At 39.7% G+C, this 19,533-nt stretch overlaps 2 protein-coding genes across 7 annotated transcripts in view; one reads left to right on the plus strand and one right to left on the minus strand.

The window, feature by feature from the left end:
- Positions 1–19,533, plus strand: part of ODF2L (outer dense fiber of sperm tails 2 like) — a 63,731-nt gene that overhangs the window by 21,216 nt on the left and 22,982 nt on the right. The gene's annotated exons all lie outside the window — the stretch shown is intronic.
- CLCA2 (chloride channel accessory 2) lies at positions 9,655–18,081 on the minus strand. The gene is given in 10 exon segments (XM_085232405.1): positions 9,655–10,463; positions 10,563–10,669; positions 10,895–11,072; positions 12,060–12,287; positions 12,932–13,110; positions 13,113–13,158; positions 13,429–13,597; positions 14,457–14,565; positions 14,866–15,016; positions 17,360–18,081. Coding segments are annotated over 10 exon segments (1,644 nt in total). The 5' UTR covers positions 17,816–18,081; the 3' UTR covers positions 9,655–10,442.

The raw sequence follows: 19,533 nt of genomic DNA on the forward strand, positions 1-19,533 counted from the left end.
GGAGTTGGAGCAGTTTTCCAACCATGCCAGATAGCTGTGTGTGACCATTCTAACCCTCCTCGCAATTTCCCACTTCATATTCTAAGAAACTTATCCAGAGTAGCCTTATATTTTATTCATTTTTTTGATAGAAATATTCAATAGAATCGTGCCTATCACTGATTTGCAATGATTTGAGAAATGTCTGTGAGGTGATGATTCTCTACCAGCTACTTTTTGAGTCTTCAGCTGGGTAGTTTCCATATGTAAAGGAAGTGCTTAGTTTATCCAACACACTGCTACATTTAAATCACACAGACATTTTATGCCATACATATATCTTTAGTTAAATTCATAACTGTATAAAAATAAAGAAGAAAAATAGAATAAACATGGTCGTGCTTGATAATATTTTCATCTTTTAATTCTTTACTGATTGATTTCTGTATTTGCCTTTCAATTATTTGGTGGAATAGATGGTTAGATTTTTCAGTAATTTTGCATGTCTTCTCTTCTTTTCATAAAAGCATTATTTCTTTTCACCTGTACTGTAAGAATCTTCAGGAGGTATGAGAGTCAACTGCTGCCCAAGTTTTTAAACAAATCTTTAAAATTAATTTGCGAAAGGCATTCAGGCACATAAATCTAAAAATACCTATGCCTGAATATTTCTAGGTAGAAATATTGAATATTGGATAGAATAACTGAGTTGAATTTGCTAGAGTAATTTGCTGAGTTTTTTTCTTCTTAAACTAGCTGTACTTATGCTGTATTCTGGTACTTGCCTTATTCTTGCTTAACATTTCTTGCCATTTTTTACACACTTTCTGCTACAATAGAGTTTTTCCAAAATACTATAGTTCATTAACAACTTTCTGCTTTTCCAATTTCTAACTCATAACAGTTGTTATTCACTTAATCAGCATGTTGTCCTCTGTAATCATTATTTTTACTTCCTCTTCAGACTAAGGAGGCATATCAGCAAAACTGAGTTAGTTTTCTGTTTGCCTTTAGCAGTCATTGAAGTCTTAGGAAGCATTAACAAATAACTCCTTTTTAAAGGTCTTCTACATGTCACTGGTTAGCAAAGTTTTCTGACTTAACTCTCAGAGCAGTGAGATATTATTTGTCACACAGGGAAGTCAGCACCGAATGTGCTGAGAGGTCAAGTGGGTTAAGTGTGTGTGTTTGGCTGTGCCATGCAGACAGAGCTGGGAATTGTGCGTGACTCAGACCTTGAGAGCTTTTATTTATTGTGATCTTTGGGTTCAGTTTGACCCTTGGATTTACTGTATCAGGCTGTAACATTTTCTTGCAGAATGCTTTCAATCCAGTTGTTTTCTTTATTACTGCTGCAATAACAGAGGAATTTGCAGGTCTTTTACAGGACACCTGTTTTGTTCTACAACATGCAGCTCCAAAGGTCAACAGACTTGTCCAGACTGGAACATGAGAGAGTGTGATGGCATTGCAAAGCCACTCCCATATTGAAGATGTTTGTACTATGAAGGGCATCCTGAAATCAGACTCCACAGTTTTAGCCTCCTCATCCCTTTCTCATGCCTGAAATGGGGATTTTTCCATTTAACAAATATCTCAGTTGAAGTGGTGTGAGAAAGTTAAATCATTGTCCCTGGTAAACAGTCAAACTGAGAGGAAGCTGGGAACTTCCAACAGTCTTCAAAAGAAAAGGCCTGTGAAGCAGATGTTGGCTCTGTGGAAATCAGAATGTTCAGTTTATTGCAGCAGTTATTAACTGTAAAATGGGTACAGTTCCTGCCAGTAGATAAGGTTAAGTGCTTAAAAGCAACAGTGAAGCAACAGGAAGCATGAAAGCAAAAGTGCCGGCCACATCTAGAAGGTTCGACATGGCGCAACGTCCCATTTGACCACCAACAGAGCACCTTCTACCAGAATCAGCCATGCAGGTCTCTGCGTAATCAGCTTAATCATGTAAAGCTCCAATTTCCCACTTATGATGTGTGATGTGCCTGTCTAGAGCTATGCCTAATCAAGCTAGAATATTTTTCACACCTTCGGGAAGAATACACTTAGCTGAATAAATTACCTTCTCAGCTTTCACTATTGGCCTGTGATCAGTTGCCCATTTTATTTAGTCCAGCAGAAAGCATATGGTATTAATTTGATCTTTCCCAAGGGAAGATATTTGTCTATTTTCCACTGGAAAACTTACTTTTCACTAGCTCAAGTGAGACAGAAATTGTAGCACTTTTCTTTAATGTCATACTGTAAGAATAGAAAGAATACTGTTCAACTAGAGGACAGAAAGAAAAAGAGCCATTCCTTGGGACAGAATCATCACACATTAATACAAAGTCAAAAGGTGAAATTGCTGTTCAGCTGACACTTCTTCCTTTTAAGGTGAGATAACACAACAATTGTTCTTTATCAATCTTCGTTTTATATTCTTTACTTTTTATGAGTGCCTTTTACATGTTTACTTAATTGCTGTCTTTATTACAGCTTTCTTTCATCAAAACCCTGAATGCACCTATTGACTCAAATGCCCTGGCCATCCCATAAACACCTTTATCTGCAGTTGTCCTACAGCCTCTCCCTCCACAGCCTCCACAGTCCTTAACTGTGGAATGCAAAGATCAAGTCTGCTTTGTGCACCTGCAAAACCTAGGATTGAGATGCTGAAAAATAGCCAAATTGTTCTTCCTGCTCCTAGTATGTCTTCCCATCTCTTCCTAACTTTCTACTTCTTTATTAGTCCTTCCAACTGGCTTCATTTGGCTTATATTTCTTATTTGAACACCAGGTTGCTTCAGATAGCTTCCTAAGCTTAACAATGTGGTTGAGCCTGTTTAGTTTCTGAAGAAAATTGTTCCTGTTGTTTAGTTGTAAACATCACAAACTCTTTCCGTAAGTCCAAACCAAGTAATAACATGGGATGGCAGACAAGGAAACATGTAATTGGACATGACCTAGTAAGTGTAGTCATGTACCTTTTTATAATCTTCACAGCAGTAATCATACAGTCCATAAAGGAAGGCAGAACTCTTCAAATACTTCTTCACTTGATCACTTCTTCAAGTTTTGCTAGATGCCACAAAAACCAAAAAAAGCTGACAACAGTCATGCATCATCACCACTGAGAGGTATCTGTTAAGATGCCTTGATAAGACACCACATACTTAGTTACTGTTCTGTAATTCTTAGGACCAGCTTGGCACCTTGAACCTGTCACTCCCTCTGCAGCTCTGTTCTGCTCCCATGTACAGAAGAACAAAACTGGTATTCAAAACTAAAAAGTATTTCAGTTTCAGATTTTTCTTTCATCATGGAGCAAGCAGTTAACATTTGTGGTCATTTCTCCATTGTCAAAACCATACTGCTGTATAGTAATTGAAATCAGCCACTTTCTGGCTACGTGAAGCCGAAGAAGTATTTATTTCTGTCATTTTGGTGTGCTTATCCCATACTTTCTGTTCCTGCTTGGGTGTTGTTTTCAGTGGTGGTGGTTTTGTTTGCTCATCTATTTGTTTCTGTTTACTCATTGGATTTTGATCATTATAAAAATTGTGCTTGTTTTATTCTTGTCTTTTAACTTTATCCATGGGAAAAGTATGTTTCTTCCTTTTTTTCCAGCGATGATCCTCTCTCCTTTCCTGGTTCACTCAGTAAGAAGGTGAAATGATCTCAAAGGGCAGAACACGAAATCTCAGAAGCAATCTGTAACATTTGACTCTCTTCCAAGGGCAAGGTTTCACAAACGAACGTGAACCAGTATAATGCAGGGCCATTTTCCGTATCTTGTGCTGGAAACACAGGAGAGGTTTCAGCTGACTCAGAAAAGTGATCAGGTTTACCCAGGTCACTTGGTGGCAGCTGAAGGAAGGCGGTGGCCATGCAGCTGGGCGGCCTGCAGAGCCGGGCCTGTCCTCCTGGTGCAGCACCATCTTCTGTCAGATCAGAGCCCACGGAAACACCGCTTTGTGTCACCCTCACTGCTTCTCTTTCTGTTTTTTTATTCTATCTTACCTACTGCCTATCCTATGTTCACTGGATAACACAGCTCCTTCACCTCCTACATTAGGAAGGGAACTGTTTTAAATCTCCAAAAACCTGTCCCTGGACTTAGACTCGACTATAAATAAAAAGGATTAGGAATGGGCAGGAATGCTGTTTAGTTCTGGTGACTTCCTGCTTATACCCTTCATATGATCCTGTCTCTTTCACAGAGAGAGATCTGCCCTAAGTTCTTTACTCTGGACAGATTTTAACAAGGATCCCTCCTGTGCCAAAATTCCCTTCCCCATCTTTCTCTTTCCATGGGCTTCTGTGTTCCTCTTTCCAATGTATATTATCACCAAAGAGCTAAAGCACCAAACAGCAACCTTGCTTCTACTTCTCAGCAGGGTGTGTTGAGTTATTTCCAACTGCGGCTGCTACAAAATTGGCTCCTCTCTGGGTGCAGCAGTTGCAGCTGTCACCCCACAAAGGTGCAATGAGGAGATGGTGGCAGTGACATGTAAATGTCAAATTTTAGCCATGCAATGCAAATTCTTTAAGTCTGCACCTGCTCTGAAGTGCTCTATACACTGCACCTGTACTGTATTCTTTGAGGAAAAGATCCTCCCTGCATCAGAGAACCTAACTGACTTTGTTGTGTGTAATTCAGTATCCAATTCATTTCAAAGAAACAATGCAAATCTAACACAACATATTCTAGAGTTTCTTCTGTTCTTTTCTCTCTGAAGTAGTAGAGTACAAACTGACTCAGAGTCTGTCCGTAAGATATTGCCCTGTCTTATCTTTACACATGGCTTTGAGTCAGATAATCATTATATTTGCAATCTCATTACGGGAAAAAAAGCCCCCACAACACATGCACACATATGTGCACATACACAAACATTCACATACGTTTACATATACACTGATGTAGACAAAAATAAAAGAATAACTTTAATGTCTCTATAGGAGCAGAAAAAGTTCCTTGAAGGACACAGTAAACTCAAAGTAACCCAGTGTGTTGTTAATAAGTACTTTTCAGCCTTCTAAACCCAAGGGGAGCAGTATCAACAGGGAAGAAAAGTTCTAATGTGATTTTTGATAGCAGAGATCCATCTCTAGGGTGGAAAGCCATTTTCTGTGTTTGCTTGTTTAAGGATATAAGAGATTAGTAACAGAAACATACTAGAACCATTGCAGGCTGTACATTTTTTTTCAGATCTGATATGTCAGAGAGCTGAAAGCAGAGTGCCCTAGCTGGTCTCCTTCCTTCTGCTCTGGCTTTTAGTAAACATTCTTTTGTCTTTAGTTGTGTCAGGACAAAGATTATTTCTGTCTTGTTGCAGTCGTTTCTCCCCCACCCTACGATCACAGTTTCCTCCTCTCTGGGAATTCCCCACCATGCCTAGAAGCTAATGGCATATGCACTTAGAGAAACATAAACACAACTCACACTGCTTAGTTTTGTTTGTTGTCTGTTTTTTTAAAAAGGAACAGTATCTTCAGTATCTCTCTCAATTTAATCAAAACTTTTCCACCACACAGTAAGAATAGGCCATGACACTGCACAGTGTTAAGACTATACACAGATATTGCATATCTGCAGTCCAAGCTATCAGCCTATGACCTGATTTACTGTCATTCAATCTTCCATGATAAAATTCATAGACAACCTGATGCAGGTGTTAAACCACTATGTCTTCATAATATCTGGAATCTGATTACTTGTTTACTCTGTTTATTGTAGAGTTTATTGTAGAGTTTATTGTTTTACAAGTCTAAGCAGTAAAATGCTTTAAAGCAGCCAGAGCTCTGACAAGCTTACACTTTATGTTGAAGCAGCTTAGCTGCATTTTCTGAAAGATTCTTTTTCTTTTTCTTTACTAAACAAAGGCTTGTACTTACTGTTAGACACACTGCTGTTAATAATACAAAGAATAGTAACAATATTGTTGAAACACCAAACTTCAAATTAGAAGGAGGATATGCCATTGGAGGAATAAACATTACTGCTTGTGCAATATTAGATAGCTCAGAGCGAAGAAAAACTTCATCCACAGCACGTATTGCAACATAGATTACAGTTATGTTCCCTGTTGTAAAAGCTTCTGGTTTAAACAGAAATATTTCTGTGCAGCCAGCACGCTGAGGTGATAGAGTAGAAGTATTCACAAAAGTAGTGTTATAGAAGCTGTCCCTTAATTCCAGAGGAGTCTCACTTGTTCTGATTTCATAACTTGTGGCTGAAAATACAAATATTAAAAGATATTGTCATCTGTTCGTTAGCTATCATTCCAACTTCATATCTGTTTCAAAATACTCTCCTTTCAAAACACTTTTAAAATACTGCTTACCTAATACCATCCTCACAACCCAGTACAGTGCTGGAATAATTAACACAGCATTTCACAGAGCATGAATAGAGCCCTGGAACCACAGTAGCTTTTAATGAAATTTCCAATTGATGTAAGTGAGACAAAACTCCACTACAGATATTTCAACTTGGGCAGGAGGCAGGCTAGCAAGCCAACAAACGTACCTTGGCCTTTGTCAAAATCATCTCCTGGTGCAGTCCATGATAGAATGACTTTATCATCTTCCATTCTGGCATCAAGGTCAATAATTTTACATGGTGGAAAAACATCAATATAAGGTCCTATTGGAACTGCAGATACTGTGAAAGAGTCTCCCACAGCTGTTCTAGAAAAACCTCCTCTTCTGACCTGAATATTATTTTTAATAGCTGGGGGTCTTGATGGGTTCATCTTGAGTTTACCTGCAAGATTAAAAAATGCTCATTAATCTTAACTGTTTGCTTATTATTGTATTCCACAAACTACGTGAACTTCACCTATACTGTTTTAAATACAAAAATACCATTCACTTCATTTAAGACCATTTCAAGGGCATTGTCTATTTCTTTGTAGTTTCAAGAGTGCTAGTAAGAAAGGTAATATGAAATTGAAGTAACTGTTGCTTTTTATAATATAATCAGGAGAGTTTAATCTCCTAGTATTTTAACCATTCTTTATTTAAGATGACTGAATAGAGTCATCTACTGACTAAACCTATGGATAGTTTCTTCAGAGACAAAAACCAAATCCTATTTACCTATATTACATAGATACTGCCCCATTATAGTTCTTTGAAGTCTGCTTTCAGTATTTTTCTGGGGTACGTAGACTAATTTTGTGTTAAACCCTTCACAGGTAAATCTCTCTTAGCTGAGCTGTCGTCATAATGCCTGCCCTTACTATCTTCAAAGAGATAGATATCTTCAGGTCCTGGAATGAAGCTTTATTTTTTTCTCTGCTTCATCTTACCATTTTCTACATAACCTGGTATATACATGGCATGACTCCATGGCATTGCAGTTTGTGGCACAGTAGTCCTGTTAGCTTGGACATGAACTTTTAGGCTGTATCTTCCATTCCCAGAAAAAGAAAACAAGTACTTGGAATAGATGCCATCATTCTTAATAATGTCAGAACCTAGGTAGAAGAGTGACATAAATTGACTTCAAACAATAATGGATGTGAGTTTTTGTGCTTTCTAGATTCATACATAGAAAGTAGACTTTAAGAATAGGTAAATTCTTCTTTGATAGGCAATCTGTGCAGCTCTTCTGCCTTTGGTTGCATGTTAAAATGATGTGAAGTTAAGATGCTTCCTTGCACTGAATGTTAGCTGAAGAAAAAGATAACTTAGGAAAATCATCTTATTTCTCTAGTTGTCGCAGGTGCCCTCAAGCTGCGTTCTGGGGAAGTGCCCAGGAATTCAGGGGAGACAGAGGACCTGCACTTCTGAAGTGCTCAGTGTGCATTCCCAGAAAGGATTCTCATTTAGGGCCTTACCCCCAAGGTGATGCAAACCAGAGAGTATTCATTACCATCATCTTCTGATTGTTTTCAGTTGTGAATTTAATACAGAAACAACAAATCCAAGTAGCTCCAAAAGTTACAAAAATTATTTAATAACTACCTACTCTGTACAAAAATCCTTTCCATCAACATGATGGTCTGCGCAGTTACAATTGTGTTGCCTTGCAGCAAGTTTAATTAACCGTAATAATTTATGCAAAGCAAATGTGTGAGTTACTAAACATTGCTAAATTCTAACACCTTTGGGAGATTCACACCTTTTCTTGACAGCTGTTAAGAGGCAATAAAGCATAGGGCCTGCAACTTCTGCCTGGAAATGCTTAAACTTCACCTTGCTAACAGCTTTCTAATTTACTGAGATTTAAAGACCACATCTTCCAATGTGCTGAACATCATCAATTCAATCAGCTGGAATGACAACTGATAACTAATGAACACAGCACAATTCTGCTTATTGGAACATGTCTGTGCATTTAATTCATGCATATAAATCCTGTTCTGAACAAAAGCTTATCTAGAAATAAATTCAACAAGAACACACACTTGTTTGTGTTACCACAGAACGTTAGAAACTCTGCTTCAGAGCACTGTATCCTAAAGTATTCAATGAAAACAGTACTTAAAGGAGTCTTTTAATTTAATTTTATAGATACTTCTGAATTTATAGTCCTAGAGTCTTGTTACCTGCTCCATTGTCCAGAAGTTCCAAGGAAACTGTATCTCCATTCTCTGAACTGAAAATGGCAGTCACATTTGCCCCAAGAACAGGGGAAAAGCCTTGACTAATCTGTACATAGACAACCATTGCACTGGGATAGTAAACTGTATCTGTACTCATATAGGTTATCACAGACACAGTGGGTAGAGTAGAATTTGCTGCTCGAGAAGTTACTGTCATTGTCAGAACTTGAGGAGCCAGGTGAACATTTATCAATGTATATGTCCAGTCTCCTGTCTGAAAAAAAAAAACAATCGAATGTTTTCAAATGAAATAACAATCTTTTGGATAATTTAATTTGGCCTTATTTAAATTCTGTCAGCCTACTTAGACTAAGTAGAACCCTAGAAGTAGCTGTGTTTTGTCAGTGGAAGCACTCATGATTACAAATCAGAGTAAAGATTTCCAATTATCCTCCAGGCTGGATGTGGCTCTGGGCAGCCTGGTCTAGTGGTTGGCAACTCTGCTCATATAAGGGAGTTGAAACTCGATCATTGTGGTCCTTTTCAACCCAGGCCATTCTATGATTCTATCCTCTGACTCTTGGCAGCCATTCTATGTGAGAACACAAACATCAATTTCAATTTACTTCCTTAGCTTCTGTGAAGTATTCAGGAGATTAAGAATAAAATTCTATGGAAAAAAAAAAGTATTCAGAGCTTTTACGATGGAAAGAAATTTCTATGCACAATACAGTAAATTTAAATGGACTTACTATGTTCTAGAACACAAATGAGAGAAAATTCATTTACTGGCTGCTGACAGTATTCAGACATTTACAGTTGTAAATCAAGTATTAACTGTAATAAAGACAATACAGACAAAACCTTCAGGTAGCTCTCTTGAACACAGCAGATACTTCTGCTTGGGACACAGCAGCAGTCACATGGTGTAGATGAGCAATTCTATCTCGAGCCACTAAATGATTTTAATTAACCTAACATTAATGAAATGGAAGAAATGTAGAGTCAGGATGTTCCATTGCTAAAAGACAAAAAGAGAATGAGTTGTACCTCTGCAGTTCCTGGAATCTGGAGGCGAGCTACGTGGAATACTGAATCTAATTCAAAGTCCTTGATGGTGTAGCTTCTTCCGATGGGATCAATCAGGATGATTTCTGGTGGCTCAGCAGATTGCCATGTGGCTACAAAGAAGGTTTCTCGTCCCACAGTGCTATCAATAGTCACTGTCCTCCTGAGTTGCCTGAACCCTGCAACACTTTCACCAGCGCTTTCAATCTATCAGAAAGAATAAAATTATTCTATCAGGTCTGAAATTACACACTCTTACAAAAAAGGACTTGGTCTATCATTTGAACTATCAGATCTGATAGACTTGAAAAGTTATGAAGATGTACACTGATATTAGCCTTTGATAACTAGGGACTTTATTCTCCCCTTCAATTTTATAATAGCATAATTTAGCAGCTCCACAGAATCATAGGAGTGACAGAAAAATTAGGCCTTCTACTAATGTTACATTTTTACTGGATGGAATTCATGAAATGCAGAGGTATGTAGGATATTACTACTTTCCCAGCTGAAAATGATGATGTTAAAGAGCATGATCCTGAATAAGATTGATTCATGGATTGGATTTAAAGTTCCATCTATATGCTCCTCCATGAGGAAAAGCAATAAATAATATTCCTGATGCAGACAGAACTTCATCCTCATGATGTTCTTGGATGATCAAATTTCCGGATGACATTCTGGGCCTTGCTTGAAGTGGTAATTATCTCTGCAAACTGCAGAGAAAAAGCTGGATATATTCTAGCATGCAGTAGAAATCAAGGAAACTTTTACAGTTTTCCAGGTTATACAAAGAAGTTAGAACTTTATTTTCTCATCACTTTGCTCAACCTGCGAGCAGATGATTATGTATCAGGCTGGCGAAGTTGTGATCTGGAAAGAGGGAGCAGGACACTTAGATACATTTGATACATTTTGATCTTATCTTAAAAAACAGTAAGCAGAATAATTAACTGTGCCTATGAAACAAACCTGAACAGATTGATGGAACGTATCTCCACTTCTGGACATAATTCCAGTGAAAACATCCAGTAGGTCACTGAAGTCCAGCCTTTCTGGGACAAAAAACTTAAATCCTCCTGAAACAGCACGATTTATTACAGATTTAGCTATTAGATATTACATAAGACACAAGAGCTACTTCTGATTCGCAAAATGTACCAAATGTTACCACAGAACTGCAATGGTGCCAGGGAGGGAGGATAGCCATCTCACTTCCCTGTGGACACACACCCACACCACCTTCTTCATCAGAGTTTTTCCAACATCCTCAGATAGGAGTCATGGTTTATTCCTATACTTGCCTGTCTCTTTGGAGAAGTGTTCGATTTCCTTAGCAGCTGAGGACCCAACAGTAATAGTATGGATGACTGATCCACCATTAATCACTTCAGAAAAACACCTGCCTGTACTATTGTCCTGTCCACCTGTCACCAGTATAATTTCAGATCCATACAGATGTCCTTCTTTCTTTCTAATGACCTGGTGGTAGAAGAACAAACTTTAGCAGAAGCAATAAATATCACATAATCTACACTGTAATTAATTTTGACACTGTCTTTAAAGACACTCTATTATAATGAGTACCCTCTAAGTTTTATACAGCAGTAAGGTATAGAAATAACAGAGACCAAAATGAGAATGTGACACATGGGTACTTGACAATGAGATATGCAGTGAACAACTCCAGTAATTTCCTTTCTCGCAGGTGTATTTATGCAGATATTAATCCTCCCAGCAGAAGGCTGAGACTAAAGGCTTCAGCGTGCAGGAAGTCAATTAAAATCAGACATGAAAAAATATCACTGCTCCCAGATTTCCCAGACAAAATTCAGGGTGGCAGTAACCCACCGTGGTGGCGGGATGAGTATATTTCACATAATTCATTTGCTGAGCTGTTGTAGTACTCAGCAGGCTGAAGTAAACTGAGGCAGGGAAAAGTTGCCCTTAATATACTGGTCTTAAAGATGCAATAATAAAACCATGTTAATGAATTCATATTGCATAACAAGGCCAAAAAGGAATGGGATTTTAGACAAATCTAAGTTGAATTTAGCAATCAAAATCCCACTTAATCAAAGACAGCAGAAATGCAGTGTATGTCAGCTTCAGTTTTAGAAATAATTTAGAAAGCAAAATGGAAAAATAGTAAAGATAAAACATACAGAACTCGTAACATTTGTAAAGTTATGAAGTTAATATATATCATGATGGTTTATAACACAGATATCATTAAACCTATTGCAGCAATCACATAAGTTTTTATAAAAAGAGTTTGGCTGTTGTATTTTTAATTATTACAAGGTGATAAATAATAGGTTCACAGGAAAACTAGGAGTTATTTTCAGAAACCATGCAGTAATCAGTAGAAGGCATTTGATGTAGCCCAGACACAAATATCCTCACAACTGAAAAAACAAACCATCTACACAAGAGGTGCAAACAGAAGCAGTGTATGTGGTGCTTCACCTCACATGCCAGCCTCAGGCCTGCGCAAACATTTGCCCTCTTCCCCCCTGGAGCTGTAGGGAGATATGAAGCAAGCTGTTTCCGTGCTTCGTCACTGACTATCTGGTGCACGTGAGTTTTGATCTCTCCTTTGTCACTGAACGTGACAATACCGACATAAGTGTTTTCTTCCACAATTTGCAGTAAATACAATTCTGCTGCTTGATGCAATCTATTGATCCAGTTACCCTACACATAAAAGGAGTGAAAAGCAAAGAATTTCGTTAAGCATGTGAAATAACAATGAATGTTGCAAATTACAAACTGATAGCTAAAAATTGTTGGCAGAAAATATCACAGAGGGAAGGAACATAAAATATTCGCTTTTTCAAGTTCCAATGTTAATTTAGAATACAAAACCCCACGATGCTATTCAGTTTGTTTCACTGAAGATCAGCCTCAAAGTTAGCCAATATTTAGCCCACTCACTGTTGAACACTGCTCCTCAGTGAAGAAGGCCTTCAGACCCATCTCTTCTGGAATTTTTTTGTTCCTCACAGCTTTCCCCCTACCATTCAGGCTCATCATCAATCTTTCTCACGCTTCATGCCACCCAGCACACAAAGTCCTTTATTCCACTCAAAGCCTTGCCACTGATAGCCACCTGGCCAGTATCCTGCATCGCTGTCCTGGCCTTGTTCATGTTAATCATGGCTCCTCTGCCTCAAAGATTTAAGAAAATCCCAAACACTCTCACTGTCAACTGGATTCCTTACATCTCTAATCAGGTTTCTCTGTCTCTGCATGGAGACTATTTCTAGATGAATAAAGTTCTGAAAGCATAAGAGAAAAAAAATACAATGTACAATGAAATATACTGATGAAGAATTTACCCCAGCTATAGTCTTGGAAACATCAAGAACTAAACAGATGACTCTGTCTCTCTTCTGAAGCAGTGAGAAAGAGGGAGGAGTAAGAAGGCTGCTGCTGGTCAATGGAAGATCATTTTCAAAATCTGTGGAGTTTTTAATTACTTCCCATGTGCTTCTGTAGTCACACATTCGATTCTCAAATTGGGTGCTTCTCTGTTATGATTATGCTCATTACAGAATTCCGCCACCTAAAATATTCGAAACAGGTAGATAAAAATCAGAAGTAAGCAATAACAGAATAATAAATACATTTAAGATGGAAAACCGTAACAGGTGATTTTTGTATACACACAGTTGAGACATCACCTCACATTAAACTTCGTACTGCACTAATAGTAATACATTACAGTTGATTTGCTTACATAAAAGTTGAACCAAATGTAGCATAGGAAGATATACCAGATTTTGTAACGGTATGTTTCATTGAAAGAAATCTGTTCTCACATGTTTGTACTTACAGATGATAAACTTTGCATATACATTATTGAAGATACTGCAGTCTGATTTCTCTCAGGAATAAATGCACATCCTTCCTTATAAAGTCCTGTTAGCTTATTAATGACACAACTACCATCAATGCAGGAGTTTTTTTCACAGACATAGATGCCAGTAAGATCAGAAGAACATCTAAGGATAAAAAAGAATACATTTCCACTTAAAAACCTACCTGAATATAGTGCTGACATTAATGATGCTTGCAGTGTACTCTGCAGCCCACCTGCATAAAAGTTAACATTGCAAAAAGATATGAATATCCATTGCAAAGTGACAAAAAGAAGAACCATTGATTTTTTCCTTCTTCAACACTTTAGCCTCTCAACTAAGTAGAAATATTACAATTACAAAGGCCACAACTGCAAAAGCAATCTTATTCATCCAGAAGTCACATCTTCCAACTGCTTCCATATCCTGAAAAACTGCTGTAAGTGGCCTCATGGTGTACCATAGGCTTGGTGAGTTCCAGGTCAAATGTGCTGCAATAAAACTTTGTTTCTCAAGGTCCATTTGGTTGTATAGACTGCGAGGAAAAGCAGGTCATGAGTCAGGCACTGCTGCAATGGTGAATGCAGAGGTGAAGATGAGCAGATTTAATGAAGATGAAAAAATGGATTGAAGAAGAGAAGCTCAGCAGAAACACCCCAGATTTGCAGCATGGTCAGAGAAAGGAGAAATGCTTAAGCAGATCATGAGAAGGAGGATTTCTGAAAAAGCACCATTTCCTCTCCAGCAGAAGAGTCCAGAAGTGATGAAGTTTCCAGTGTGAGGCCAGAAAAATGTAACACTCACCACTTCTGCCAAGCCATGAACCACAGAAAAGTGTAAAAATGAAAAACAGTAATTTACTCATAAAGAAAGAAGAATATTTAATGATGGATAAAACAAGGGCTAAAAGAAACTGGGTAGCTCAAGAGCTTACAGAAAAATGCCATGTGGCTTTTTAAAACATACCAGAAAGTGTTTGTAGAAGGGGCAAATGCTGAATTACCTTGTAACTTTAACCTGATTCTGTCCAGTGACATAGAATGGTCTGTCATTGTCATACTCATCAAACACCCCCCAACGAAGGTGGGCCCACTCATGCACAAAGGTTCTGCCTGCAGAGAGGACAGAAGGGCAAACACAGGGTGACCAGAGTTGGCTGTTACATCAGTGCCTGAAGAGCTGATCAGTGATATTACACCAGGGACTTTAATCACACCATCATACCACAAGCGGTTTTAATATCAAGCAATTCACTTCTGTGCCTAAGTGTGACTAACTTTAAATAATATCATTTGGAAATCTTAGCTTTTATGTTAATTAGAATTGGCTTATTTTATCATCAGCTTTCAATATTCCATCTTTTGTTTCACACTAAGGGCAAACTGAAGAAGTAAACAATTTTGGGAATTTACCCCGAGAGCCATAGATGTCTGTCACATAATCATTTGCTAAGAAATTAGGTGTGAAATGGATGTATTTTCCCATTTTTCCACAAGCTTCGTGTTGCAGGGTGTATGGGTCATCGCCATGTTTCCAGTAAGGAGCTGCCACTATGACATCTGCCTAAAATCATTAGAAAGTACAAAAAGTTACGAAAAGGAACTTGATTAAAGGAAGAACTGCTTTGTTTATTTAAACTGTCCAATGCAGTACCACTCGGCTCCTAACTGAGCTCCTAACTTCTGCTGCAGCAAGATGAACAGAAGATTATGGAAAGATTTCCCAGCAGCATAATGAAAGCCTGAAGTGACGTACTAGTGTACTTACTCCTTTATTAAAGCTCTTTACATATTAGATTCATTTCTTATAAAAAATAATTAGAACCTGTGACTACAGTAATAAAATGGAGAGCCATGAGCAAGGACTGCTATTCTTGCATGTAGCCAAATATTTTCTTTTTCTCTCAGACTTCAAATGCAAGGAACTTTATTCTCATGTTAGGTTTTACTGCATATTGAGAATGTTATTTGAAGAACTAGTCAGAAGCATCACTGTCAACATTTTTCTGCAGGTCTTTGGTGGTTTTTGTTTTTTTTTTTCCCCCAGAAAAGAAAGATTCTTTTTGGGTGGGACTGCAGAGCTGGCTGCAAGCACTAATAGTTGGGATGATTTCAGACAGGAGGAAGTTTTAATACAATAGGCTGAAACAGATTTCCAACTACAGAGAATATAAAGAAAAGCAGGCATTCAAAGGAGAGATGAAAAAGAAGGTGTAAATTGGTACCTGCAAATCAGAGGGTTTGGTAGTAAGCATCTGTCCACTCAAGATAGACTGGAAAACAAACACTGGATATGTCCCTATTATCTTTCCTCAGCCTCTGACAAATGTTACAAATGAAAGAAGGTGACAAGCAGGAACACAACTAAAACATACGTTAATACTATAATGTTATATATTTATTATATATATTATACTAGGGCTGTTTGGAAAGTAATGCCTCCTGTTTTATTATGTCAGCCCACAGTGTCAGAGGTGGATGTTGGTGGGATGGCAGTAGAGGCTGAGTCCTTCCATCAGTATCTCATTTTGTTGCTGTGTGACAGATGGCAGTAGAGGGGCAGTCTGACAGAATATTGTCTGATATGGAAGTGTGGATGAAGCAAAGATGTCTTATTGAATTCCTCCATACAGAAAAAAATTGAATCCACTGACATTCACTGACACTTGCTGAATGTTTATTGGAGACCAAACAGTAAGTGTGAGCACACTGAAGTGGTGAGTGGTGCATTTCAGCAATGGCAAAAGTGACAGCGATCACTTCTACTGGTGTAGATTTTTATGAGCATGGCATACAAACTTTTGTTTATCACTGGTGAAAATGCACAGCTAACGGTGGTGACTGTGTTGAAAAATCCTGTTTTGTAGATGAGATTTTTTTCTATCGAACAGTGTTATTGTGCTCTTAGTAGCTGTTGTAGTTTCCAGAAATACGTAAGAGCCATTGCTTTTGGAGCGACCTATGTACATTTATTTTTTATATATGATACATATATTATTTTATTGTATATGACATATGTTATATATTATATTACCTACTGAAGAAAATATAGTGGAATGTCTAATGCAAATATCTCATACTTGTGAAGCTGGTCATTGAGTACCAGCGGTCATGCAGGTAGCTAAAACGCAGATTCATGTGCATCCCATTTCCTGGATTGCAGCTACACAAAGTTCTGAATAAATGGAGTCTATGCTTCTTTTTCTATTTCCTTAGCAACAAGGTGACTTTGCTCTTCTGGATTTCCTTGACTTTCTTGCCAGACCTCTCCTAATGAGTTTGAAACTCCACCTAGACAAGTATTACTGCTGTCTTCAGCACAAATGTCAGCCGTGGTGCAATTGGAAAACTATGACCTAATTTACTAGATGATCTTTAAGACCTCTTCCAACCCAAGCCATTCTGTAATGTCTTCGAAAGCTGATGGGTTAAGAATGCAAAAGGTGAAAAAAACAACACCCATCACTGGAATTCACAAGCAAACATTCCCAACTTGTCATAAATGTGAAAATGAGTAGAGAAATGAAATAAGAATGTTCAGATCAAAGATATTCAAACCAGGCTTCTAAAATGATTCAAAAGCCTGTAAAGCAATCAGTTTATGGACCCTGATGCATTTAACATGGAGTTTCTTGAAGTCCAGCACTCTCTCGTTTCTCATTTAAAACAGGCTGTTACAACTACTGTTACTGTAGGCTGTAACTACTATTTTGTTACTGATGCTCATTATTTATGTGCTTACTAGCGGTGGTTCACAGATCATTTTGTCTGTTTTTAAGAGCAGTCTCGTGTGAATGGTGTTCATATCACTTTTTTTTTAGAAGTTTTTGTACATTTGGACATACAGATAAATGTTCAAATAACTTTTAGTTGCACCCCATTTCCTGCAGCTGGTGTTGAGTCTTACCTTTTCATAGGTCTCGTGCTTTGGTTTCTCATAGCTTTTCTCTTTCCACGTCGGAGGTATCAGAATCTTCACGCTTCTGAAATAGACCCTGCCTTTTGTAGCTTTGAACAGATAAGAGGAAGCCTCGGTGATCATCTCCTGGCAAACATGCAACGAAAAGACGGGATTAGTGTTCATTCCGCTATCGATCTCGACTACGGCATTTGTTGCGCAGCTTAGTGGCGGCTTGAAGGACGCGTCGGGTCCGGTTCCCCATCCGGGGCTGCCCCTTCCTGGGCCCGCCGCCTTACGCCTTACCTGGAGGCGCGCGACGAGGCGGCCGTCCTCCGGCACGCGGGGATGCACGGCGGCCAGCAGCCCCTCGTAGCCGCCGTCCCGCAGCACCGTCGCCGCCTCCCCTGCCGCCGCCAGCGCCAGAGCCAGCAGCGCAGCCCCCGCCGTCGCTCCGCCGCTCATGCCGCCCGCCTTCCTCGGTACGAGAGCTGCGGGCGTAGGAGGACGAGGATGGCGTCTGCCGCACTCCCTCCTCTCCTGCCCGCCCTGCAGCCCCCCCCCGGGCGGACGGCGGTGCCCGGCGCCTTCCCGGCGGTCTGCCCGACACAGGTCTAGCGCTGAAATCCGAGAGCCAAAGGCCGCCACCAACCCGCACTGAAAACCCACAGGCTTTTAAGGCTTAAGCAGAAGTTCGTTCTTTGCATGAACAACCTAGGGATGGCAATCCCGCTGTTACAGCCCTACAGTAACACCAGGAGAGTGGCTTGACCTTGGTGACACGTAACGCCCACCAAGGCTCCCACTCACAGTTTCGGTGGGCCAATTGCTCCCTTCCAGACAGCTCCTAGTCTGGAGTCTGTCAGCAGGCACCATTTGTATCCAGCCCCACTGCCCAATCCACACATGTATGGACGGGTCTCTGCCTCCGCCTGCTGCAAGGCAGAACTTCCAGGGCTGCAGGATTTCCAGGGCTACTTGTGGCCACATTGATAAACAGAGAATTTAGCCAGGAGCCTACCCCTCTACTCCCCTCATGAGAAAGCTGTGGGCCGCCATGAAGCCACCTCCTCTGCTCTGGGCTGAACAAACCAAGGGACTTCAGCCACTCCTCACACACCTTAGCCACATACTCTTCCTTTGCCCTCCTTTGGATGCTAACATCTTTATGCCCTTTTTGAGGCACACAAACCTGCACACAGTGCTGGAGGTGAGGCTGCATCATGCAATGCACAGTGAGACAATCCCTCCCCTCGCGTGCTGGCAGTGCTGGGCGTGATGCACCCCAGGATACAGTTGACCCTTTTGGCTGCCAGGACACACTGTTGCTCAGATTCAACTTGCTGTCAGCCAGAGCTCCCAGAACATCAAAATTGAGAAGTGAATGCAAGCATATTCGTGGATTATGAGAAATGAAAGCTATTATTGCTTCCTTAGAAGGTCAAGAAAGTCTCATGCAAATAGCTGAGATGTCTGACTGAGCTGGAAGTGACTCACATGGCACAGCTACATTTACAGTAACAAAGAGGACTAGGAACTCTGACCAGGCAGGTCAGTGCATGTAGTAAAGGCAGTTCTGCAATGCTGCAGTGCTATAATCTGCATCTAGGGTGAGATGTTCCCAAATGACTCTCAGCCGGAGCTAAATAAGCTTAGCACTGAAACAGCGGTCTGCAAATGAAGAACACCCAGACCTGCCACCATGTAAAATGTTGTTCAGGAGAAAGCACTGCCTTTTACTGCCCTGTACCTTATTCTATCCATTCAGGTAAAGAAACAGTACAGAAACACCTGCTCCTGCTCTAATAGCAGTGAAGATGATCTACTTTTTCTGTGAAGTCCTCCACATAAAGATGAAGATCCTTAGGTGGGAGTCTACAGCATCAGAACTCCTTTGGCCCAGTGCTGATGACCCCAAGCACTGCCAAGGGAAGGATTCCCCTGTGAGGTCAGGCTGAGAGCTGGAGCTGTTCAGCCTGGAGAAGAGAAGGCTCCAGGGAGACCTGAGAGTGGCCTTTAAGTATCTAAAGGGAGACTGTAAGAAAGAGGACTATCAGAGTCTGTTGTGATAGAACAAGGAGAAATCATTTCTAACTAAAGGAGGGGAGATTTAGACTGGACATAAGGAAGAAGCCTTTTGCAATAAGGGTGGTGAGACACTGACATAGGTTGCCCAGAGGTGG

Source organism: Meleagris gallopavo, chromosome 10 (genome assembly GCF_905368555.1).
Source record: "Meleagris gallopavo chromosome 10, MGAL_WU_HG_1.1, whole genome shotgun sequence".
Lineage (NCBI taxonomy): Eukaryota > Metazoa > Chordata > Aves > Galliformes > Phasianidae > Meleagris > Meleagris gallopavo.